Source organism: Amphibalanus amphitrite, unplaced genomic scaffold (assembly GCF_019059575.1).
Source record: "Amphibalanus amphitrite isolate SeventyFive unplaced genomic scaffold, NRLGWU_Aamphi_draft 000000F_arrow, whole genome shotgun sequence".
Lineage (NCBI taxonomy): Eukaryota > Metazoa > Arthropoda > Thecostraca > Balanomorpha > Balanidae > Amphibalanus > Amphibalanus amphitrite.
The window spans coordinates 463,545-490,313 of NW_024881498.1; the positions used below are offsets into that span (position 1 = coordinate 463,545).

Consider the following 26,769-nt stretch of genomic DNA (forward strand, 5'->3'; position numbering starts at 1 on the left):
CTAGCAAACTGAGTGGTTGGCGGTTGCCTCCAGCCGCGTCATCGCGAGGCCCCGCGAGGCAAGATTTTACATTGTAACGAAGTTGCAATGACATGTTGTTGGGCGTTTTTACTTGCGTAATTGATTTTTTTACAGTGTGTGTCAACATCTTCATTCCCTGAAACTTTCAACCCCGTTCATATGATAGCCTTTTTAGTTACGATAATTTCCTTCCCTGGTCTTTTTGTCGTGCCACTTATGGATTTTCCATTATTTTGTGTTATTCCTTTTATGTTCAAATTGCCCAACCTGTTCAGATTACCCCACCCTACCCTATGCTCTGAGCTGGCCACGTCACTCGATGACTGGCCGCATCCGCCCTCCCTCGCACTAAACGGAGCATCCCGGGTGAAAACACGCCCTGTTGACTCAGTCACGTCAGCGGCCGGTGGCTGCCAGCAGTGCGCTGCCAGGGCGGGGCGGAGGCGGGGGCGGGGGAGACCGGAGGCGCGGCGTGTCGGCTCCGACGGCCGGCAGTGCGCGCCGCTCGGCCGTCGGCGCCGGCCATGCGGTGTCCAGTGTGGCTGGTGGTGGGCGCGGCCGTGCTGGCGGCGGTCGCCGGCGCCCTGGCCCGGCAGCGGCTCACCGGCGGCGCGCTGCAGCGGCTCCAGCGACTGCGCAGGCTTCGCCGGCTGCGGGAGCAGAGGCAGCGACGACTGGAGGCAGACCACGAGACAAGCGTGGAACCCGACGTGCTGGAGCTGGAGGCCGGGGCTGAGGTGCCGGTGGCGCTCAGCAATGTGGCTGCCCTGGTGGCGCCGGCCACGCCGACGCCACCCGCTGGCCGGCCGGTGGCACCGGCCCCCGGGTTCAGCGCGCTCTCGCCGGCCACACAGCCTCCGCAGCTGCCGACGGCGCCGACATTGGGCCCCGCGTCGAGGAGTAACCTAACCTACCTAGTTCAGCGTCTGGAGCACTCAACCGAGAGGCCGTCCGTCAGTACCACGCCTGAGCCAGGCGTGGAGGGCCAGCTGCGTGTCAGCGGCGGCCGCGGGCCCTTCGAGGGCAACGTTGAAATCTTCCACGACGGCCGATGGGGCTACATCTGCGATGACGAGTGGGACATGGCCGAGGCGGAGATCGCGTGCCAGCAGCTCGGCTACCAGACGGCGCAGAAGCCCACCCATGACGGCTTCTACGGCCACCCAGAGGGCGAGATATCGTTCTGGATGGACAACATGTACTGCCTCGGCAACGAGCGCCGCCTGAGCCAGTGTCGCTTCGACGGCTGGGCACAGCACGATTGTGCACCCAGCGAGCTGGCCGGCGTCTCCTGCCGCGGCCAACTCGAGGACGCAAAGGCCACCAAGGCACCGGCTCTGACGACGGCCGAGCCGGCCGTGCCCAAGACGAGTTTGTGGCACACAACAAAGGGCCGGCTAAAGGTCAGACTCCGTGGAGGGCGCGTCCCCTCCGAGGGGCGCCTGGAGCTCAAGATCGGCGATGATGATTGGGGCTTGGTCTGCGGCGACGGCTGGAGTCTGCTAACCGCCAACGTGGCGTGCCGCACACTCGGGCTGGGCTACGCCGCAGCCGCTCTGCAGACGGGCTTCTTCGGTGGCAACGGCTCCACGAAGGTGATGTCCGGCTTGGAGTGTATCGGCAACGAGAGCGTCCTCATCAACTGCCGGCACGACGAGCAGCTGTTCTGCCCGGGCGACCCGCAGACAAACATCGCCACCGTGGTCTGTCAGTCCGAGATGGCCGACCTGGTGCCCGACCACGAGGCCATGATGCAGTCGGCCTACCTGGAGGACCGACAGCTCTTTTACCTGCAGTGCGCTATGGAGGAGAACTGTTTGGCCGCGTCTGCCTATCGCATTCGTAAGGAGAACGCTGACTGGCACGTGATGCCGCGTCGGTTGCTGCGGTTCACCACTAAGGTGGCGAACAGAGGCAGCGCGGCGTTTCGGCCGCTGCTGCCCAAGGAGGCCTGGGAGTGGCACGCCTGTCACATGCACTACCACAGCATGGAGGTGTTCTCCACGTACGAAGTCATCGACGATAGCGGCCGCCGCGTCGCCGAGGGCCACAAGGCGTCCTTCTGCCTCGAGGACTCGAGCTGCTCTGCGGGGGTCGAGCCCGGCTTCAGCTGCGCCAACTTCGGCGACCAAGGCATCAGCGTCGGGTGTGCCGACAGTTACGCGCACAATATCGACTGCCAGTGGCTTGACGTAACTGACATAGACCCTGGCAGGTACCGACTGCGGGTGGTCATCAACGGCGAATACAAGGTCGGCGAGCAGAGCTGGGAGAACAACGCGGTCACGTGTGATTTCAACTACCAGACCACGGTGGGCACCGTTACCAACTGCCACCTCGGCCGGCCCTGACCGCCCGCCCCTGGCCGCCACCTCAGCCGGCCCTGACCGCCCGCCCCTGGCTGCCACCTCAGCCGGCACTGACTGCGCTCCAGTCCTTTTCGGATCACACGTCGTCTTACATAATATGGCGTCAGTGAGACAGTGAGTGACAATAAATGACCTCAATGGCTGACATAATGTGACGTCAGTGACTAATACAATATGGGAGTCAGACACAGACAATGCGATGTCACTCACTGACCTTATATGGCGTCAGTGACTGATGGAATAAACGTCAGCGCACTGAAGAAATTGAAGTCAGTCGTTGACACAATATGACATCAGTAATTGATTGAGTATGGCTTCGGTGACTGACAGAAAATGACGCCAGAGATTGATAGGACAATCTGGTATCCATGCCAATATTGGCCGCGAGTCTATCGGGATAAAGGGAGGGAAGGAAAGTTTTTGCCCACGAGCAGGGCCAGGAAACTTGGATGGCGCGTGCGTTCATTATTTGTCCCTGTGGGATGAGCTATGTATGCATAAATTTAATACCATATTATGACGCTGTACTGCTGTATATACCTACTGCTGATGCTGCACTGCTGTTCGGCGTTGTATGTAGGGGAGACCCGGGAGGTATGGGCCGGTTTTGTAAAAAGGCAATTTTCTTCCAGTGGGCAGTGGCTAGACCCGGTTTTTCACTGTGTACGTGATTTTCGCCTGTAAAGTGTGCCTGATACTAGGCATCTGGGATCAACTATTTTGTCTCCAGATATCTTTCAATAAATCATGCGCTTTTTCGATCCATCAAAATACACCGAGAGGTATGGGCCATGACCCGGGAGGTATGGGCCGGTACCACGTTTCATATTCTTTTCTGAAAAACACGGAACAAATAGTGCATGGACGCGTTTCGATTAATAAATCTTCATCAGCATGACATAATCACAGAGAAAACAAGATATAGCACACAAACCACACAAACATTCGAGCTCGTCACAGTGCAATCGTCTTGATTTTAAAAATTCATGCATATGACATATTCGCTACTAATCCACCTGTACGAGAATATCCACGAAAAATGATAGCAAAATAGATCACTGACATACATATGACACATGGATAACAACAAATTTGTACAGAACGATCATGAACAAGTAGGTACTTATACAAACTAATGACGCGTCTTCTTTAAACTATACATCGCCGCTGGTTTTGCCCATTTCATCGAACCCACCCTAATATTAATCGTTTCGTTCATTGCTATAAATGCCGCCTCTGTCGCCTTCCGATTGTCTTTGTTTTTACATAATGCTATGATTTCCGCCCCGCCCCATCTTGGTAAATGATGTGTTTTCTGAGCATGAATTACTACCGCGCTATGTTCTGCGTTGTTTCGCATGTCCCGCTTATGTTCCTTTAATCTAACGTCTAAGCCCCTCCCGGTTTCCCCTATATATGATTTGTCACAAGAGAAGACGTAGTTTATAGACGTTGTTCGGATAGTCTTAATGGTTATTTCCTCGCGTTGTGTTACGCTTAGCTTTGTAACTTAATGCTTTATTTATCTTAACTTCGCTTAACTTTCTTAAAACAACTTAATGGCCTCGTTCTCATTTTTCTATATATTTTCTTCACCCTCGTTCTCTCGTCTTGCCCGACCTCAATACCATAATCATCACAAAACATATGTGCACGCGACATGTGTGATAAAAGAACCTCTGTAACACCCCCCTCGACTTTGAATTGACACGAATTCAACCAATTCTACATAGAGGTATCACTTTCATATTTCCACTACTTTGACTACTGGCTACTACTTCACTGGAGCACATCGATGTGAATCAGCTTCACGACTGGTCTCGTCACGACCTTATTGTGCAGTTTCACTGTAGCCACACGCACGTGGCCATCTTTCCCCGGTAACACTTCCTCGATTCGCCCCAGTGGCCACTGACTCCTCGGGGTATTTGCGTCGATCACCAGGACCAAATCGCCTGATTTCAAGTCGGTCTGAGGCTTCAACCACTTTGACTTCGCCTGGAGAGCTGGTACATATTCTCGAAGCCAACGCTTCCAAAACTCTATGGATAGTTGCTGGAGCCGTTTCCAGCGCTGCCGAAGAGTTGTAGCGTCATCCTGTGATGCCGGTGAGGTCTCGATGCTAGCCGTCCCCAAGATGAAGTCTGCTGGCGTCAGTGGCTTCTCATCGTTGGCGTCAGCTGAGACGACTGTGATTGGTCTGGTGTTCAGCAGTGCCTCGGCTCGGCAGAAGGCAGTTTGAAGCTCCTCATCGGTAAGATCGGCCCTCTCGAGTGTTCTTTTCAGAGCCCGCTTGGCGCACTTGATCATTGCCTCGCACGCGCCGTTGAAGTGGGGAGCTCCTGGTGGGGTGAATTGCCACCTGATACAATGCTTTGACAGCTCTTCCTGCACTTTGCTTGAGTCAATGCTTCTTACCAAGCACTTCAGTTCCTTCGTGGCTCCGACAAAGTTCCTGCCGTTATCGGATGTGATCTCAGACGGTTTGCCTCTTCTGGATACAAATCTCATGAGAGCTCTGATGAAGCTGTCCGTGTCTAGCCCATAGGCCATCTCGAGATGAACAGCTCTTGTTTGTAGACAGCTGAACAGGCACAAGTATCGTTTCTGTCGTGTCTTGCCTCTTCCTTGTCTGGTTTCGAATGGACCTGCATAGTCTACTGCGCATTTGTCAAACGCTCGAAACGATGGACAAACTTGACTGCCGATCTTAGGAGCCATCAGCTGTGCTTCCGGTTTCTTGCGGCCCTTTTGACAGACGATGCAGTTTCTCACCACTGACTTGATGAGTTGACGGGCTCCTGGTATCCAGATGTGACGTCTGACTTCGGACAGAGTGTGCTCCGTCCCCATTGCATGGTCTGCGTCCTCATGGTGCTGTCGAATGATCAGCTTGCTGATGTGATGTCTCCTTGGTAAGATAGCCGGATGCTTTGAATCAAACGCCAACTCAGACTTCTGAAGCCGGCCTCCGACTCGCAAAATTCCATCTTCATCCAGGAAAGGGGTAAGTTGTTTGATCGAGCTCTGCTTACGTGACTTCTTGCTTGAGATTCCCCCTGTTACTTCGCTCTCTCTTCGTAGTTCTTTGATTTCAGAACCGTACGCCTCCTCTTGTACTTGACGTATCCAGAACTTCTCGGCTCTCAGCAGTTCGTCTGGGTCTAGCTCTACTCTCTGAGCTTCTTGGACTTCATGTTCTTCACTTGCTGGTTCTACTCTACACCTCACCGCCTGGATGAATCGCCACACCCAAGCGGTTACACGCACTAGTCTGCGCCATGTAGAGAAGTTCTCTGGTCGAAGACGGAATTCGTCTGGCATGTCTGGAACAGAAGTTGCCAGCACTGTTTTCTGAGGTGCTTGTTTCTTGAACTCCGTTTGATCATGCTCTTCTTTGTTGAACTCTTTCTTCAGAGGCCACTGATCTTTTCCTTTCAACAGGTAGGCCGGCCCATGCCACCAAAGTTCATTGACGCGCAGCTGCTCTATCGTCAGACCTCTCGTTGGCAGGTCGGCTGGGTTTTCGACACCAGGTACGTGTTGCCACTGGTCAGGCTTGGTCATCTCTCTGATCTCAGAGATACGATGGGCCACGAATGCTTGGAAGCGGCGAACTTCATTTCGGAGCCAACACAAGACGTCCATGGAGTCGGACCAGAAGTGAACGTCATCAACTGGTATCTTAAGGACTTCACAAACTTTCTTCACAAGACGTACTCCGAGAAGTGCCCCCATCAGTTCCAAGCGTGGAATGGTGTGCTGCTTTGCCCGTGGTGTGACTCTAGCACGTGAAAGAACTAGATGTGAGGAGCGCTCGCCACCATACTCAGACACTACGTAAATTGCTGCTGCGTAAGCCTGTTCTGATGCGTCGCAAAAGACGTGTATTTCTTGCTTTGGTGTTCCTTCATATGGATGCAGGCATCTTGGGACTGAAAGACTGCCGAGGTCACCGAGCTCAGAGAGCCACTCTTTCCACTTGCCTTCTAGGTCTTCTGTTAGTGGATCATCCCAGTCCACGCCTGCGGCCCATGTGTCTTGGAACAGCATCTTCGATCGTACTACAAATGGTGAGAACAAGCAGAGAGGGTCGAAGACTGCTGCCATCTCCTTCAAGCAGCTTCTCTTGGTGAGAATCTCAGTCGAGCGTTGTCTTGAAGAATCGACGGACAAGCGGTCTTCTTTTGTCGACCAGACAACGCCCAGCGTTTTGGTGGAGGCTGAACTCCTTTCTTCAATGATATGTTCAGCTTCATTCGCACGGTCTTCTTCAGGAATGGTGCTCATCACCTCTTCACGGTTTGACATCCACTTTCTTATCTTCATTCCAGCTTCTTGCAGTACCCTAGCTACTTGTCTTCTTGCCTCCGCGGCTACTGTGCTGGATTCATAGGAGGCAATGCAGTCATCCATGTAGAACATGCTGGTGAGGGCCTCAGCTCCAAGTGGATATTCGTCCGCCCGTCTTAGAGCGTGCTCCCTTAACACGTACTGAGCAACAAAAGGAGCGGCAGCATTTCCGAATATCCAGCGATTTGCTTCATATATTGTTGGGTTTTCATCTGTTCTCATGTTTCTCCAGAGTATTCTGTGATATCGTCTGTCTTCCGGCGCCAGCTCCACCTGGAGAAACATTTCAGATACGTCTCCGATTAAGGCGACTGGATGTCGACGAAATCCGACGAGTGTCTCCGTCAGGTCACTGTAGAGAGATGGACCGGGGAGCAGTTGTGAGTTCAGGCTGATGTCTCCACACTTGGCAGCTGCGTCGTAAACGACTCTGACCTTCGTCGTCGATCTGTCGTTTCTAACGACTGGGAAGTGTGGTAGATACCACACTTTACTTTCGAGTTGTCCGTGCTCCTCGTCTGTGATTGCTGTTAGATATCCTTTGTGGACGTACTGTTCAATTACATCATTGTACTTCTTTGGAAGATCTTCGTCGTACCGCCTTAAAAGAGATCGTTCTGTATTCACGAGTCGACTCATCGCCATGCCGTAGTTGTTCTCGAGTGACGGTTCTTCATTGCGCCATGGCACTGCTGCTTCGTACCGACTACCCGTGTACTTCAGAGACTTCTTAACCTTCTCAACTGCAGTCTGTTCTTCACGTGAGAGAAGATGCTCTTCGCTTGACTTCACCTGCATCAGTTCCAAGTCAGTCATTGACTGCATGATCTGGACCTCATCTTCAAACACTCTTTTCTTCACATGTGTTCGCAGGGTTTTTGCAAAGTTTGACATGTTTTTCAGGCATGACACATCTTCACTGGTGTTTTCAGCTGCTCTTTCGATACAGCCGAACGCTGTCCAACCGAGCGGTGTGAGCACTGCCACTGGCTCTCCGGTCGTGCCAGGAACAGTATCCAGTGGCACGAAGAGGGGCATCGTATCGGCGCTGATTCCTATCAGCAGATCGACCCCACGACTTCTTGACATCTCCGGGAATTGGATGTGTCGCAGATGCGCCCACTTCTTCTTAGCGTCGTTCCAGTTTATGCCCACAGATGCTCCGTCTAAACTGGGTATGACGAACACGTTCAGAGCGGCTTCATAACTGCTGTGCAGGCTGGATAACTTCACAGAACCTGCTTTCATAGTGACGTCTTGTGTGCCGGTCACCGTTCCCAGCTCAAACTTTTGGCTCGTTCCATTGAATTCGATCTCGGATGCAGCTGCTTTACTGATGAATGATGCGTCAGAACATGGGTCCAGTAGCGCGTTGAGGGTAACCGAACGGCCGTTGTGGTGCACGCGCACTGGAACTGTCTGGAATGCGGTCGCTCCTTTTCCTGGTGGTGATCTGGAGGCTGCCGTATTGTAGCTTATTCCGGAGCTTTGTGTGTTCCCGCTACTGCTACTGCTGGTGGTGTTTGGCGTGTTGCGCGATGGCTGACATCCACTGCTGTGAGCTCCTTCTTGGCGGTATTGTGACCAGCTCAACTGTCCGCTCTGTTCTAGTTGACCTTGCTGAGGTAGATGGCTCGTAGTCTGACGGTTCTGACTTGTGTTCTCCGTCTGTCGGTGCTGCTCTTTCAGCCGTCCTCTCTGTTCCAGTTGCTTATCTTGTCGCAGACTGGCATGCAGTAAGGTGTGGTGGCTTCCTCCACACCCCTCTAACTGACATCCAGGAAACCGGTGGCATCTTATTCCACGATGTTGTCCGGCGAGACATCTAAAACAGATTCTTGTCTGCTTACAGAACTCGTATCTTTTGCCCACTGTCCAGCTCTGAAAAACAGCACAGCTCTCCAAGGCGTGATCAGCTTGACAAACCATGCAGTTTGTATCTGACGGCGGACTGAAGGACTGCCGCACTGCTGGCTGATGTTGATTCTGGGTCTTCACTCGGAATGTCTTCCTTTGCTGATGTCGAGTGTTTGGCATGCTGCTCGTGGTTTGTGTCATTTGCTTTGCTCTTTTCTCGAATAGCGCTTCATCTGTCAGCCACTCGGCGAATGACTCGAAGTTGTCTTCTCTGTGCTCAGTGCTTAGCCATCTGTTGTAGTTCTTCACGTAGAAATGATGGAGCTTCTCTACAACAAGTAAGTAGTATGCAGACGTGTTTGTGAGATCTGACACGCATCCACTTTCCTTTAAGTTTGTCACTAAACTTGTCACTCTGTCAGAGAATTCTTCTAGCCCAGGGGTCGGCAAATGGTGGGGCGTGCCCCCTTTGGGGGTAATGGAGCCCCTCGGCGGGGGGTAATGGGGGCCACTGAGAAAGCCTTATTTATTTATTTCGTCATCCTTCCAACAGGCTGATGCGCCCAATTACAGGAAGGCTCCTGCTCCTCCTCTTCCTTACCCCTCCCCCTAGGCTACGGCTAACGTGGGAGCCTACCCCACTCCTGGTGACACAACTGGGGACGACGCCCGCGGGACGGGCGACACCGGGAATCGAACCCAGAGCCACCCGCACCGCGGGCCGACGCCTTAACCAACTGCGCCACCAGGGCCGCAATTTTAGAATTAATGTCTCCCTTGATGAGACAGACATCACGCCTGTTTGGTCTCAGGGTTCAAAGATCGAACGCTAACCGTCGCCCCTCTATTGGCGTTTTCATAACAGCTAACGTAAACGGGGAGGGGCCGGTCGGACCCCAGCCTCTCGGCCTCTGAAATCTGAACTGTAGCTTTGCGGTAGAAAAATGAACGTGCTATCCGTGACGATAGAAAGGCGCTTCTACCCAATTTTAACCTTCGCACTTATAGGGGACCCCTCCCCTTTTCCTCGGGTTTTTGCGAATAACTCGCGCAAAAAGCGGCCGATCGCGATGACATTTTCAGTACAGGTTTATCTATTTTATACATTGTAGCTAGAATTTCGCAACCATTTGAACATATACCAAGTAATTTTGGTGCCTTCGTAACATGTTACGAAGCTGTCAGTGGTTGTTGATGCCTACTATAAATACCCGACAGGACGCCTATTGGTTGACCTGACCTGACCCGACCTGGCCTAAATGCACGAAGACATCTGTGATCAAAACTTAGATAAAATTCGTGATCAGTACCCCGACAAACTCCTCAACATCCTCACTTTACGAAGTTCTGACAGGTCTCGATTTTCCGACTTTTTGGGTCATTGAGCCGACCTGGAAGGTCAATATCAATGACCTAGGACCTTAAAATCGCGTATCATCAGCTTCCTCTCGTCACGGGCAACACGCTTGTTTTTCCGCGAAGCTCATGCTTGATCAGGGGCCGAACGACAAAGAGGGGTCCAACGAATTTCTCCCCCCTCCATAAATTAGCGGCTGGCAAAACACCAATACGGGTGACGGTTAACTTCCTTGGCCATTGGGTGACTTAACCCTCGCATGTGTGCGGCGTTTTCCAGCTTCTAATGTGTAGGGGGGGGGGGGTCGGTTGGACCCCCCCTTGCCGTTTGGCCCCTGATCGAGCTAGAGCTTCGCGGAAAAAACGAGCGTGTTGCCCGTGACGAGAGGAAGCCGATGATACCCAATTTTAAGGTCCTAGGTCATTGGGTGACCTTCCAGGTCAGGTCAATGACCCAAAGTCGGGAAAATCGGGACCCGTTAGAAAGTCGTAAAGTGTGGCTTCGAATGGGTTTTTCGGGGTGCTGATCACGAATATCGTGTTAGTTTTGACCACAGATGATGTCTTTAGGCATTTAGACTAGGTCGGGTCAGGTCAGGTCAGGTCAACCAGTAGGCATCGTGACGGGTATCCGTAGTACGTGTCAACCGCCTCTGACAGCTTCGTAACATGTTACGAAGGCACCAAAACTACTTCGTAAATGTTCAAATGGTTGCTAAATTCGAATTCAGCTCCAAAAACTAGCCTAGAAACATGTACAGCTCGAAAAAGTGAACCGAGGTCACCCAAGGTCACCAAAGGTCAATGACCTGACCTGACCTTCAGGTGACCTTGACACCCACCCTAATGCATGGAAGCAACATCAAATCACATGTTTGAACGTTGGAAACCACGAAAAGCTTGCAAACGCGCGGCTAATGCGAGCCGACATACGCAGAATCGCGATTCTGGCCAAACATGGTCTCGGAAAAGAGGTCACAGGTCAAAGGTCATTTGGGTCAGGGTCATGAAATTTTCAGGGTAGGTGTAAAATTGATCAATGTGAGGGTACTGAAAGTTTCGTCGCGATCGGCCGCTTTTTACGCGAGTTATTCGCGAAAAACCATGGGGGGGGGTCCATCCGACCCCCCCCCCCCTACACATGCGAGGGTTAAGACTTTCAAAGGGTCAATGAAAATTGTGTAGTAGATCAGAACCCGCTGCACCTTCTAGAATTGAAATTTTATGACCTTCCATGATCTCAAGAAACAACTGCCTAACAAGTCAACAGTTATTTCTGTCAATGTATGACATGTTTTATGGCAGATAAAAAAAAAATGATCGGCTCGAGGGTAAAATTGTGTCGTGATCCGACGTTTTTACATAAAAATACCCGAAATACCCAAAGAGTCACGGAAAGGTATGACATTTCAGTGAGCTCGGTTGTGTATGCAATGGTGTCTGGTAGGGTGGGGGTAATGGCCCTGCCTGGCGCCCGAAAAGGGGGCACGACCCCGGAGGGCCTGCCGACCACTGTATCTAGCCGCTTGGTTTCATCCACTTGAATCGGCCGCGTGCGTCTTATTGAATCAAGCTCGTTTCGGATTTTGAACATTTTTCCACCGTATTTCTTGTCTAACTCTTCTTTCGCCTTTGCATATCCCGTTTCTGTGGGTCTGTACCTTTCTACAATTCTCAGAGGCTCTCCCGCGAGATAGTTTTTCATGTAAATCATCTTGAACTTAGCCGGTATTTTCTCGCTGTCGACGAATGCATTAAACATCTCCGACCAGTCACTAAACTGCATCTGATCCCCACTGAAGACTGGCAGCTCAGGCTTTTTCAAACCAGGAATCGTGCACGCTTCTACTTTCTCAACTTCTTTCACTGAACCACTGGAGCTGTGCGAATCTGAACGATCTGTGTTCTCTGATATCTTTTGGCGAATGTATTTATTTGCTAGCGAGACCGAATCAGCGATGTCATTCTCTAGAGCTTCATAATTCTTCCACAGAGGTCCTGATCGCACAGATGAGCTGTCTTCTGAGTTATCTTCATCTTGCATAGTTTCTACTATGTCCAACAACTGTGTCGTTAGCTCTCCCAGCTTGGCAATCAGTGCTTGTATGACTGAGATTGATGCGTTTCCCTCTATGAGTATAGCATGTAATTCACACTCGTCGTTACGTATCTGCGTCACTAACTTTTGCTTTCGCCTATACAAACTATGAGGCACACTGGCTTCCATCATTGATTCCTCAGGGTTTACAGAAGTGTTGCTGGTATTGTTCATTTCTTCACCTCCGGTCTTCTTACTTCTCTGTCTTTTTCCCGGCATTGCTTCATCCGTGTTCACTGGCACCAAATGTTCGGATAGTCTTAATGGTTATTTCCTCGCGTTGTGTTACGCTTAGCTTTGTAACTTAATGCTTTATTTATCTTAACTTCGCTTAACTTTCTTAAAACAACTTAATGGCCTCGTTCTCATTTTTCTATATATTTTCTTCACCCTCGTTCTCTCGTCTTGCCCGACCTCAATACCATAATCATCACAAAACATATGTGCACGCGACATGTGTGATAAAAGAACCTCTGTAACAGACGTAGTTTATAGACGTAGTTTAAGACGACGTAGTTTAAGACGACGTAGTTATAGACGTAGTTTAAGACGTAGTTTATAGTTTAAAGAAGACGCGTCATTAGTTTGTATAAGTACCTACTTGTTCATGATCGTTCTGTTCAAATTTGTTGTTATCCATGTGTCATATGTATGTCAGTGATCTATTTTGCTATCATTTTTCGTGGATATTCTCCTACAGGTGGATTAGTAGCGAATATGTCATATACATGAATTTTTAAAATCAAGACGATTGCACTGTGACGAGCTCGAATGTTTGTGTGGTTTGTGTGCTATATCTTGTTTTCTCTGTGATTATGTCATGCTGATGAAGATTTAATAATCGAAACGCGTCCATGCACTATTTGTTCCGTGTTTTTCTACTTGTCTCTATCAATATACATATATTCTTTTCTCGATAATGAGAATAATACTGTTTTAGAGTCATATTTTTCCCAGGTTTATGTTTGTAGATATAAAACTTTATCGGGGTTATTGTAGTTGTCCAGTGACCAAGGCCAAACAATATTGGCCGAAATATTTGGACTTGCATACGCAATACAATCCCAGTGAATTCCGATAAAGTTTTATATCTACGAGAATAATACTTGTAGCTGGTATCTACCTGGATCTCTCTTAGTGCCCGGGAACCGCATAAGCGGCCAACAGCTTGCTTCATGGAGGTCACTTGGGCACATATGTTTTTTGGTAAACTCAATCATGCTCCATGAAATAAGATTAATAATATTGTTCTGTTCGAATTAAATTTGTAGTTAAATTTTCGACCTTTTGCGACAAGAATAAAACTTATTTAATAGGACGTTCAATGAAAGCATCATTTTATTGATTTAGGATCACCGGGGTTGAGTGGCCCGAACCTCCCGGTTAGGAAGCCAGAATGTGCGTAGCATCTCAGCTCATAATCTTGCAAGTTGCAAGAAAGCTTCAAATTGTCTATCCAGTCTTAATTTGCATGCTTTAACCCTATTCCTGGGGGGGGCCTCAGGAGCCCCCCCCCCCCCCACTGAGGTTTTTTGGTTATTTCTCCCAAACGCGTTGAGCTAGGAAGCTCAAATTTTCTGACTTTTCCTAAAAGGCTTCTACGCAACATGTCTGAAAATTTTGAGTTGATCTGACCTCAGGTCAGGTCACCAGAGGCGGTTTGGTGACCCTACCTCAGAAAAGTTTGCAATCACGCCAGAGCTAGAGTTTTTGACCGATCAATTTCTTCTCTTCAGGGTTTAGTTAGGGTACCAGTATGTGCAATTTGTATATCTCGGAATTTTGATGTCGGTGATTTAAGGTCAGGTCAATTTCGCGACCTCCCCATTATAAGTCAATGGGGGAAAAATCAACTCCCTGTTTTTACCACTAAAACGGGTCGAAATGGCCCCATATACCATACATGACTTCATATACGATCAACCTTCACTACCTTGAGGTCTGTTTTGCTGTTGGGCAGCTGTGAGGTCATGTGACGTCATCAAAGGTCACCAAAGGTTTTTGGCCAATAACTCCGTACAGGAACAAGATACAGACGCGTGGATGGTCTCATTGTGTTCAGCTCGTCAAGACGCATCGAATGATATACATGATGACCTCGAGGTCACGTGACCTGAGGTCAACCTTTGACCTTGACCTTTCGAGGTCAACATATATATCATTCGATGCGGATTGACAAGAGGATCACGATGATGCCCTTAGTTTGTTCCTATCTTGACTAATTCGAAAGTTATTTGAGAAAAACTCTCTCCATATCTAGCGCCGCCATTTTGACTTTTTCGACCCCTGTGACGTCATCTTTGACCTGACCTGAAAATGACCTTAGTAAAAATTGTAGATCTTGGCCGTGCGTATCCGATGCCGTTTACCGCTTGTCGCTATCTTGCTTCGTTCTCGAGATCTCAGGGGGGGGCCGAATCGGCCCCCCCCCCGCCAGTTTCTTGTCCCGGCGGAGCCCGCCAGGAATAGGGTTAAACTTAATTTTTGCGATGGTCTGACATCATAAAACGAGTCTGGTTCAAATTTATCACGAATTTTCTGTATGTACCATATTTTACTCGAAGAGGGCAAAAACGCTTTATCACCGCTCCTTGCCAAAGAAGACTGAGAAATATTTTGGAAGTCACTTGGCTTGTATAACGAAATGGCTGCTACCAGTTAACGTGGTCAAATGTGTAAAAATACGGAACACTTCTTCAAAGCTGCGATGGCTCATACCTCCCGGGGGCCCATACCTCCCGGGTCTCTCCTATTTGCGAACAGTTATCGAATCCAAATACTCCGTATCCAAATACTCCGTAAGTTTTGTTAAATAGAAACGTTAACCCGGCCGGGCCCGGGGGGTAATCCCAACCACCGCAGCCCGGGGGGGGGGGCGTTTTTCGCCCCCCTGTCTAACTCCGTAAATAAGGGAGCTACGGAAACAAAAGCGATACCAAACGAAAGGTCCTTACGAGACGATTCTAATGCACCTAACATTTTTGACCTCAGGTCAATTTTCAAGGTCAGAGGTCAAGGTCAAAGGCCAAAACCGGCACATGTGTAGTGATCTCAAAGTAAGCCTTCTAGAGGACGGCAAGCTGCATCAAACCGGCAAAATTGGGTGTCAAACAAAAGAAGAGAATCTGCGGATTCTGAAAATGTGCTCCAAATCATAGGTCAAGGTCAAGGTCACGCTCAAAATTGACCTCAAACTTGGCACTTTTTCTTACATCTTACGTGCTAACTTCCAAGATGTTTTGAAATGTTTTAAGGCTTATCAGTACCCTATTTGTGGTTCATCTTACGATACAGGGCTGCTCAAAGGTCAAGGTCACAGAAGAGTATCCCTGCTAGAGGCTATTTCACTGATTCAAGTTAATAATAATAAATAAGACAATTTTGCCATCCGGAAGCTCTAAATGAAGGCTTAGAGGAAAATAGATGCCAGATTCGTGATCAGCGGGTACAAATCCATCATAAACGACCTTTCATGTGTCAAGGTCAACCAGAGGTCATTCGAGGTCACATGAGGTCAACATGAAACTTGACCTTTTCCGAACAAAATATATATCATTCGCCGCGGCTTGACAAGGCGAATGCGATGGTACCACTGCCGTAGCTCTAGGACCATTTTTGTCGAAGTTATTTGCAAAAAAAACTAAAACCACATTTCGGGGTCGTTGACCTGACCTCTGACCTCAGGTCACCAAAACTATTTTTCTATTTTTCTCTAGGTCAAACGCTACACAGCCGTGCTCGTAATTTGTCTTTACCTCTAAAACTCTATTTTTAGCAGCTATTTGAAGTTTGCGTCTGTGACGCCGAAGTTTGCCGTGCAGGGGTCTAGAAAAATGGACCTTGTGACGTCATCAAGGGGGCTAGGTCCAAAATTTTTACTTCAGAAGATGTCAAATTGATGGGAAAAAGGTACTGAAAGTTTCGCCTTCCTATCCCTAAGCGTTCGGGAGTTATCGCAAATATTCGCCAGGGGGGCGAATAACGCCCCCCCCCCGGGCCCGCGAGGGTTAAAGGTAGTGTGCCACCTTTGAAAGATTTCCCATTTTATTTTTCCTAGGATAAGAAGCTTCTGTTTTTACCTAATATCGCAAAAAAAAAATCAAAAATGGGCCTGGAATAGTGCTTTTTTCGCCTAAAAGTTTATCGGTTTTTCGATATGTATAACAACTGTAGTGGGCTGACCTGGAAACAGGCGTCGGCAACAATCGCGAATGCGACGCACATGTGACAATAAGCAAAGGTCATTATAGAGTTACGACGTACGGGAATGAGTTATCAGCTGTCTAATCGTAGACAACACAATGTCGAGCCTTAAACTGTAAGCCTGTATTGGTATTGTTTCTTCTATTTGGCTGTCGAACATTATTTATGGTTTGAAATATGATTTTATGTAAAATAATTGATATGAAAAAGCCGTCTCTTAAGTTATGACCCCATTTCACCACACGCAAGTGGCAGTAATGACAATGATCAGCTGACGCATTTTTCTTAGCCGAAGTCAGAGCGCGCGGCCCGACGCACCACCACCGCACCACAAAGTATGAGCAGAAGCCGCGCCCAAAGCCAGGGCCCCGGTAACGTGAGGTAGCCGAGTCGGGGCAGCGTGCGCTGACCCAAGCCGGGGCCGCAGCTTTGGGCGCGGTCTACCGCATCCCCGCGGGCAGCCCCGGGCTATCACATGACACCGGGAGGACGCGCGGCCCCGGCTTGGGTCAGCGCACGCTGCCCCGACTCGGCTACCTCACGTTACCGGGGCCCTGGCTTTGGGCGCGGTCTACCGCACCACCTGACAGGCGTGTTCGAAACCGCAGAAGATGATGATGAACGGGTTTATCGAAACTTGATTGGATGAGCATATCGGTAATAGCGATTTCAGTGTGTGCGTTTATTGTTCATAGTGGTGTGAAATGTGGTTGGGGTACGACCGACAACCCGTCGGGGCGAATTTCGCACTGGGGTACTCAAAATTTGAAGAATTTAAGACGTTTCCATGAGTTTTGAAGGTATGGATAAGTTCTAAAAATCCGGTTCTCCTTATCTGGGCCATTAACTCCATACGGTCCAGGAAAGCTGGCACACTACCTTTAAAGCGCATATAATATGCTCACGTACAGTATATCTAAAAAGTATGTCCCCTGGTTTGGCTCTCCCACAGGAGGCGAATCGGTAACTTGGCTGAATCCCAGTTGCGGCACCCGGCCGCCAGGGTCGCTGCTGCGCGAGCGGCCTTGACTGCTCGCATGTCATTGGCAGTTCGGTCCCTCCCCATCTATATCGAGGTGGGGAGGGGAGAAGAGGGGAAGAGAGGGGAGGGAGCGGCACTCGCTCGGCACTGGGCGATACCTGGCTGACCCCGCGCTCCCTCGCTGACCTCCGTCCTGCCCTCAGGCGAAGATGGACTTCCTCGGCCCGTAGCGGCCGAGCGGAAAACCGAGCTCGCGGGGCGCGACTCCATTGTCCCAATCTCATAAATGAAATGCTGTCGTATTCACGGCATTAGATAATGTCGTATTCACTGCATTTTACCACAGCAGTGGATGTGGTAAAATGCAGTCCAAAACAAACGGAAGCACACGATTGATGCATAATGCGCCCTCCCATTCAAATAAGGCCGCCCACTTCAACAGATGGTGTAGTTTCTTAGGGCGTAACAGATGCAAAACGCTAGGGGAAGTTGGGGCAATGCCGGAGTTGGGGCAAAGCCGAAATTCGAGATATTTCTAAAACCGTACGACATGGATGCCACGTCTCAGTGATGCTCTGAAGCTTAAGTGACTACAATTATCGCATGTTTGTTACGAGTTGTCATTTGGAATACTTCGGCTGTGAGGGCGCCAAAAGCGTTTTCAAGGTACGTTTCCCTTGTACTACATGCGCCTTTGAAGCTGCATTTCTTACTCATTATGCTACCGTTTGTCTGGCCAATTCGGTCAAGTAATCTTCAGCATGTCTTTGCATAAGTGTGCTGCCTATTTGAAATTTATACAGCACGTTTAAAAGTTATGGGCCTGCAAATGAAAGTATGGCTGGCTGGGGTAATGCCGAAAACGTGCAATTACGCACGTTAAAGCACGCTACGTGGACTTTACTGCTGTAGAATAGCAACGCGTATTTTTAGTCAAACAAATTACACTTTCAGCCGGCAAAACGGCCTGTTACCTATAAGGAATGATTTACCTAGCATTTTTTTATTATATCACACAATTATAACTTCCAGTGTGCACCAAGCGTCCTCAAGCTCTTAAAACGCGTGTCAGCTTTGATGAATTTTGGATAAAGTTTGAGATAAATTGACAAAACATCAATGTCGGCATTCCTCGTAGATCATTTATCCCATTTTCGGCTTTCCCCGCAGTCCGGGGCAACGCCGAAAAAGTCAGTTCTTTGATATTTTTAGTTTTTGCGCTTAACGGTATGCGAATTCATCAAATGCGCCTGGTATGTTTGAAAGACAAAAGACTGGCCTCTCGAATGACGCCAACAAGAATAGCTTATGTTGTCTACCTTGCGTGCTACGGGCGTCAGAAAAAAAGTATTCGGCGTTCCCCCAACTTCCCCTACCGAACTTTTTTAGTTCGGCCACTAGGACCGTTAATATACAATTGACTGAAATGCGTGAAAACCATTTTGCATTTAATAGCCGTTTTCTGCACCCAAACATAAGCCAGTGACGCCCTGTTCATTCTAAAGCGTTTATGAGATTGGTCCCAGCACCCGATTTTATATGAGAAAGTCGTTCAAAAAGCATCTTATCTCTAACCAATTTATTTATTATGGCCATTTTTACAGGACGTCTATAGAGCTTTGACTTTTACATTTCTTCCTCGTTCAGGAGCAACGTTTTAACCCTCACCAGGTTTCAGGTTTTCTGAATACCGAGGGGGCGTTGGGGGGGGGGTTGGAACTGAGGGAACAACCCCCTTCGCCGATTCGCCCCTAATTGAGCTAGAGCCTCACGAAAGAAACGATCGTGTCCGTCGTTACGAAATGCAGCGATTGATCTCCGATTTTAAGGACTAGGGTCAGCCGATGACTTCTGAGGTCAGGTCAAGTGGTCCAAGGCACAGGTTCGGTTTTTGGTAAATAACTTCGCTAAAAATGATCGCAGATCCGCGATTTTAGCCGCGTCGTGTTTGTCTAGCTCAGGCGTGTCGAATGGTATACTTTTTCTTCGGGTGAGATCAACTTAAGGTGTTAACTTTGGGTCAAGGTCAGGTCACAGCCCGTCAGGTCACGAAGCTGGTCAAAGGAGGTCATATTGCATATCAATCGATTTGGCAGGTCTTTCCATGTCCATTAGTGGCTTTATCGACTCGGTAGCTTTAGTTGATCGGGAGTTATTGACGAAAAACAGATGAGCCAAAAGGGTTTTGTCTTATAAGTTGACCCTAGGGCCTCACAATGGTCTTGCCCGGAAAAAATGTATATATTTTTTGTATACACTGTGCATATTTCTACTATTTGGCGCGGCTGAGCATGACAAACGTAATACCACCGAGCCGCCTTCCCCTGTGACCATTTTGCGAGGTTAATCAAATCCCGACCTTGTTTTTCCCTGGCCATTAATGTTCTAACCTTACGGGTGATTGTTTGAGCGCGGAAGATGCTGAATCTTGGTTAACCCCATACTTATCATATGATAAAGAACGTCAGTGTTAGAAAGTTAATTAACAATTTGATTTAGGATAGTTTAATTCAAGTCGGTATGAATCCGACTTGACAATCTACTAGATGGGTTTTGCAATTCAAGTCGGTATGAATCCGACTTGACAATTTACTAGGTGGGTTTTGCAGCGCTATTAGTTTGGCATGTAATTATAAATCACTGCTAATTTCGATCCGGATATAGTTATTCAATGCTGGCCTTTGCGTCCTCAGAAAAGTTGTTTATAATCATGAATGCTTGCATTGACCCATACTTTCCATTTTTCAGCACCATTATTCGCCGTAGTTGACCAGGTGTGTTTCTTCAGCTCTCCCCTGAATCATTTGGCTTAGACCCATGGCGTATCACCCGTGCATCGCAAGACGCACCTACCACACACAAGTTCACGATCCCCACGAACCCACATCAGCGTCCGTTCGCTTGGTGTGTGACTCCTTGACCTTTGGCCGCGATAACTGCCAGCCCACCGGAGCACCCCTCCCTACACGCGCTGCCCCGCCCGATCCCCTCCCTCCCCCCCCCGGGGGTCGTGTCACGAAGGTTGGGGGTTACGCTACTACCGGCCGCTGCGCAGCTGTCACCTAGCGCTTGGGAATGTGTGGTCTGGTGCGGATTCAGCCAACTACCGGCTCGCGACACCAGCGCCACGTAGTGGCGACGGTACATTCTTTTTAGACATACTGTACGGGGATGTATTCGAGGATATTTGGCCTCCGTCAGGAGACGGAGGCCAAATTTCGGCCCAAATATAGCAAAATTGATAACAGCTTAGCAAAGGGTTGTTTCTAGGAAAAAACGCTCTACTGTGCTCTGTTTGCCAGTGGCGGATCCAGGGGCGGGCAAAATGGGCATTTGCCCTCCCCAAAGCTTAATCGTGTGGGCAAGACCGGCCCCCAGTCAATGGCATTGGTAGCTTCACGCTCTGGTGACGTAAGCAGAGCGTGAAGGTTTTTTTATTTTCCCTTCACTAGTGCTAAACCTATGGGAGAAACCGATTTCGAGGGCAAAACTTAAAGTCGATTTATGAACTTCTTAGTCGAGATACGTAAAAACCTAGTGTACCACACGACTGCCTGATCTTTCTTCTATCGATAACCGCATTCACTTTGGCGATGGGACATACATAAAACGCTGAAATATGGCGATTAGCGGGAAGATGTCATCCTAAACGGTATCATTCAATTACATCTTGATGGTTGCTTTCTCGAATGCTCGGAACGTACCGAGTAGTGATGAACCTGACCTCTGATTCAAGCCGGATCTTGCAATACCAGCATCTGTTTCAGGTCAGGTCAGGTCACTGACCTTTGACGTCATAAGTGAACCTCTGCACGGTCCTCAGATACCGCAAGTTCGCAACGCCCTCAGTGTCAGAGCAATTTCACAAGGAGATGAAACTTGCAGGACCTAGTATCCTCCAGAAGTCTCACAACGTGTATATCTCGCTTTTTTATTCAAGGTCACATGAGGTCAGGCCGGTCATATGAAGTCACCATTATAAGCCAATGGGGGAAACTTATAAACAGCTATTTTGGAGCCCAGAACGATCTCAGACTAGCTGTAACACACGCAACCGTGATTATTTCATGCACTCTTTACAAGGTTCGATGCTTCATTTTTGCACCAAGAGCTTGCATGACGTCATTGATGACGTCACTAGTGTCATAAGTTTTTCGACAATAACTTCTGATCAAATTGAGCTAGTGAGTCGGGAAAGCCACCAATACACTCGGGAAGACCTGCCAAATCGAATAATATGTGACATGACCTCCTTCGACCAAGTTCGTGCCCTTGGGATCTCTGACCTCACCGTGACCCGAGGTCAACACCCAAAGTTGGCCTCACCCAAATAAAAAGAATACCATTCGACGCGCCTGAGCAGGGCGAATACGATGCTGTCAAAATCGCGGCCCTGCAATCATTTTTTGCGAAGTTATTCGCCAAAACCGAACCCGTACCTTGGGCCACTTAACCTGACCTCAGAGGTCACCGGTTGACCTGAGACCTTAAAATCGGGTACAAAACGCTGCATCTCGTAACGACACACACGCTCGTCTTTTCTGCGACGTTCTAGCTCCATTAGGGGCGAAACGGCGAGATGGGGTCGTACCCCCCCCGCCCCGGCCCCCGGCCGGCACGTATGTAGAAAACCATTAAGTCCGGCGAGGGTTAAGCGGGTTCCACTGTGCACAAACAGCTAAGGGTTGTGCATTTAGTATGGTCATGAGAGAATCCTGTTTGATTTGGGCTCATAATACAATGATGATCACTTCTTGTTCATAAGTTTAATTGATTTTCTTCTTCCCAAAAACAAACAATAAATGCTCTTCTCCATATTCCCCTTCACTCAACAACTTTTGATCACTTTTCCCTAAGGCCTAAGGTAATGCATTGGTAAAAACACAAATGGATGGGTCATCTCAATAGTCAATACTTCTGTCTCTATCAGCCTTTGATCATGGTGGCCATGCAATGTGATGATGACAGCATTCCATTTATCACCACTGAAACACAACTTAACTCAAAAACACTCATATACATAAATTTATTTATCTCCATTTGTGCAAAATTACTTAACTTATCACATTCTTTGACTATTGCTTCAGAAAGACATATCAGACCATAAGATTGTGTGAAACAAGAAAAGATTATCAGGCAATAGAGTTGATATATGTGTAGATGAAGTCCAGATTGTAGACTTGAGTTTGGTAGGTTGTAGGAGTTAGGTTGTAGGTTTTAGGCTGGTGGGTTCGTAGGTAGTATATTGGTAGGTTGAAAGCTTTGAGTTAGAAGATAAGGTTAGGTCAGGTTAGATGTTCAAAATCTTCGCTGGACTTCATTTTCACATTTACCACAGAGTTGACACTTGACAAGCTGTGCCGGCCAATCTAGCAACTAAGTATTCCGCACTAGCACGCACATAGGCTGGAAATGTGCACAATCACACGAAAAAAGGCTGCAAGCTTGGGAACTCTGCACTTATATGGAAACTACAGCAATATTCAATGATGTCTCATTTGCCTTCTGAAAATTTCTTTGATAGCATTGCATCAACACTTCAACAGTATCAGCTCATATCACAGCACAGCCGTTCGGCATGGCATTTACCAGATCATTGCACGCATTGTGCACTGATCCACACAAAATTCACACCACAATTAATCTGCACTGCATTGTGCATTGGCTAAGTGCCTCTGCCTGCACATACATCTTGCTGAACTGCCATTCTTAGCAATATAATGTTGCAGCCGCAGGCATTGTAAGCGTCAGAAGAGCCTGATGTTCTGGAGATTAACGGAGCAGTTTGAACATGCTTGCAAATCTGATGTTATTCATAGGTCTAAGCCTGACTTCGAGGATATTTGAAGAATAATTTGAAACCAGTTGCAATACTGTTATTCCAGCCATTTCAGTTTCACTTTTCAGCGAGGTTGTGCAGGGCCATAACAAGGCCTTCTTCACTTCAAATAATAATTGCCATTGCAAATCAGAGGCAGAACTGAATACCACAATTATTGAAGAAAATTCTAAAAGTGAAAATCACTGCGACGAAAAAGTACTGACTGCAGGAGACGCGATTTCAATAATAGAAATAGCATATCACCCTAAGCTACCTATACTGTATTTTGTTTACCTCGGCCGCCGAAAACACGTGTTTTTTCCGACCGACTGCATTCGCCGACTCGCGGCCCCAGATGACGTAATCAACAAATAATTGGCCAATAGAGATAATAAAAATGATTGTTGGAACAATATAAGAAAAAACAGGTAACCCAATATAATTTTGTTATTTAATAATGTCAAAAATTCGTCTTAACGACCTTAGATGGGGACTTTTTACTCTATGACGTCATGTGTGCCAACAGTTTTCAAGATGAAATGTAACAGTGGAATAAACCTACATTTGTTTGTAACTTGTTCGCCATTTCTGTCGACATTTGACTGCTACCATATCCCAAACTCTGACTGTACCCGGTGTTCTATATACTCTGGGCAAGACCATCTTTTTGTCCCTCCCAAAGCATGTGGAGGTGATGAAATCTAATATGGCATCGATGCCTAGCTGGACGAGGAGCAGGACCCACCATGACAGCTATTCTGAAGAAGGGAGCTGACCGCTCGCTGCCGATGATCTACATATGATCTACATAGGTCGGTACCTATGCATGGTGTGCCGCTGTGCGGTATGCAGTATGGGCTGGACTGTAATCGCCACGCCCCCGTGTGGATTATCCATGATGGTAATACATGTATATTGTATATGTTACGGGTCATATGCTAACTTGAGCAGTATGTTAACTACCCATGCAGTATGCTGAGGAAAAAAGTTCGGATTTTTCCCAAATGTAGTGGTGTGTAGAGCTTGTCACTTGCACAGATAGTTGTATCATCTTCTTAAGTCATTGTGCTATTGTGCTATTGTGACGCTCCCGACTTAAGCCGCTTTAGAGTCGGAGATGCGTTTGAGGGTGACCCCGGCGCGCACTGTCATGGCGGACCTCTGTCCGTGTCGGCCGTGGTATGACGTCACACGACACGAGGATCACCGGCTGATTGGTCGACTGGAGGACAGTGACGTTACTCCGGGTCTGGCGGCGACCGGCCGAAGCTCGGGTAGCGGTGGCGCTTCGCTGCCGGGTGTCGCGCGTCAGCTGATCGGCTCCGCGCTCTACCTCTGCGGACTGAGCCGGCCTCCGCGACGCCGCTGCTCTGCCGCCGCGGCTCCGCTGATCATAACGCTGGCTGTCATCCTCGCCCTGAGTCGCCGTGGCACACAGGTCCATCTCGAATTCAAATGTGGACAAAACCTCTAAGCCTAGCGCAAAAACTACGGAAGCTCGAGATGTGATATAGGGCTCAAATGAAAGCAGATGAATCACGCTCTTAGAAAATGAGAAATATTTCTGCCATTTTAAACCACATTTTTTGCGATACGCGAAATTTTGAAGAGGGATTAGGTATTTAACCCGCGCCCCACTGGGGGGGGGGCTATTTATAGCCCCCCCTCCCGTTTTTCTGCAATAACTTCCAAACCGCTTGACGGATCGACGCCAAACTTTCAGTACCTTCGGCTGCATCAATTTGACACCTTGTGTCAAAATTTGAACTTCGTAGCTACTATAGGTCGGCCGGAAATGACGTCAGAGTGACGTCATGTTCGTCCGATTTCGACGCAAAACATTGAACCACGGCAATCGCTCCCAAGAGCTCAGTTTTTAAGCTAGATCCAATTTCTTTGCATGAAAGAACTCAGAATTGACCGCGCTATCAAACTGCTATCTCGGATTTTCAAAATGTTGAAAATTTAGAAAATTTTATATAATAATATTCAAAATTTATATTTTTATATTTTTTTCAAAAAGTTTTTGACTTTTCGAAAAAAAACGGAATATATGTGACAGAACGCATTATTATGACTAACTCTAGCAAGTTTTAGCTAAATATCTTCAAAAATGGCCAAGTTATACGCATTATTGCAAAAAAATCACAATTATTAATTTTTCAAATCAATTTTTCAGTACGTATTTGGCATCGTACACCAATATAAATGGCACCATCGTGTTCCTGAGCTCAAACTGCATCCAATAGACACCTTTTTTGTTGAAAAATTTCAACTTCAAAATTTGACCTTTTTTGACCTGAAAGTGACCTGACCTAAGCTAAATTCGACTCAAAATGACCTCGAATGACATAGACGACATCAAATTCGAAATCTATGGCCTAAATGGACCATAAAACATGTGTCACGTGACCGACGCATGATATAATATTTTCGTGACCTGTGATGACCTGACCCTGACCTGAAAATCAAAGTACAAGTTTGGTACCCTCAAGGTATCTAGAGCATCTGTTCACGAGTGTGGAAACCAAAAATGAGCCTGATCTGACTTGTAAGACGGCGGCCAGAGCCCAAAATGTGAACAAGCCAAAGTGCTAATAATTTTTACTTTGACCTGACCTGTGACGTCATCGGTGACCTCGAGGTCAATGAAATTAGGTTTCGCTCGACAGTTTTTCCGGGGCTATCAGACGCCGTTTGAATTTTGACGATCGGCCCAGTAGTTTCGGAGTTAGGAGGGGGGGCTATGAATAGCCCCCCCCCCCCAGTAGGGCGTGTTATACACAGACCCCAGTGGGGCGCGGGTTAAGGGCTCGTAAAAAAAGCATTTTTGTCTGGGATCATCGGTTCCCTTCCTGCGTCTGGTTGCATTTGGTGAGAGTATGAAAAGTGCAAACTATGAAATCATTCCGACGCGTTTTACTATGTGCGCTTTTACTTTGAAAAATTTCAAAAATGCATTGGAGGTCAAAAATGAAAATGTAAAACTCGTTACATATTTGGGCCTATAATACGTAAAATGATGAGAGGATTCCAAATCTGGTCGTAACATTCAAATCGGAGAACATTTGACCCCTGTTTTGGCAAAAAACTGTCGAAAATAGGCAAAATATCCAATTTGGGCAAATTTGGACAGTTTTTGGCCAAAACAGCAGTCAAATGTTCTCCGATATGAATTTTGCGACCAGATTTGGAATCCTCTCATCATTTTACGTGTTATAGGCCTAAATTTGTAACAATTTTTCACATGTTGATTTTTTTACCTCCAATGCATTTGTGAAAATTTTCGAAGCAAAGGCGCACATAAACGCGTCGGATTGATTTCAGATTTTGCATTTTTCATACTCTCACCAAATGCAAGCAGACGCAAGTAGGAAACCGATGATTCCAGACAAAAGTGTTTTTTTTACGAGCCCTAGGATATTTAGTTGAGTGGGACTGATGTGCCATTCCACCGCTGATAGCAACAAAACCATATAAGAAAAGGAGTCAGTATTTATTACTCTCACATGGACCAGATATATTGGCTGTGAACCAGCAAACAATGAACAGTGAACATTAACTTTCACTCAGTGAACTCACTGTCATTCATTCAGTCACTTCACTGTCACCCAGTCAATCAAACAAGTCAGCGGGTCAGTTTGTCATTGAAACATCACTCAGTACCACTCAGTGCTTACATAGTTTCACTTTAACTCAGAACAGTGAA

General features: G+C 47.8%; 2 protein-coding genes across 2 annotated transcripts; one reads left to right on the top strand and one right to left on the bottom strand.

Annotated features, from left to right (window-relative positions):
- Positions 1-545: 545 nt before the first annotated feature.
- On the top strand, positions 546-3,151 carry LOC122380143 (lysyl oxidase homolog 3B-like). The gene is made up of 2 exons (XM_043363039.1): positions 546-2,361; positions 2,398-3,151. The coding sequence occupies exons 1-2, from the start codon at positions 546-548 to the stop codon at positions 2,406-2,408; spliced, it is 1,827 nt and encodes a 608-aa protein (XP_043218974.1). The 3' UTR covers positions 2,409-3,151.
- Positions 3,152-4,146: 995 nt separating this feature from the next.
- Positions 4,147-11,965, bottom strand: LOC122380185. Its single transcript, XM_043363167.1, has 3 exons — positions 11,475-11,965; positions 8,170-9,031; positions 4,147-4,746 (listed from the first exon to the last, which is right to left on the bottom strand). Exons 1-3 carry the CDS (start codon positions 11,740-11,742, stop codon positions 4,170-4,172), a joined length of 1,707 nt encoding a protein of 568 aa, XP_043219102.1. The 5' UTR covers positions 11,743-11,965; the 3' UTR covers positions 4,147-4,169.
- Positions 11,966-26,769: the final 14,804 nt, after the last annotated feature.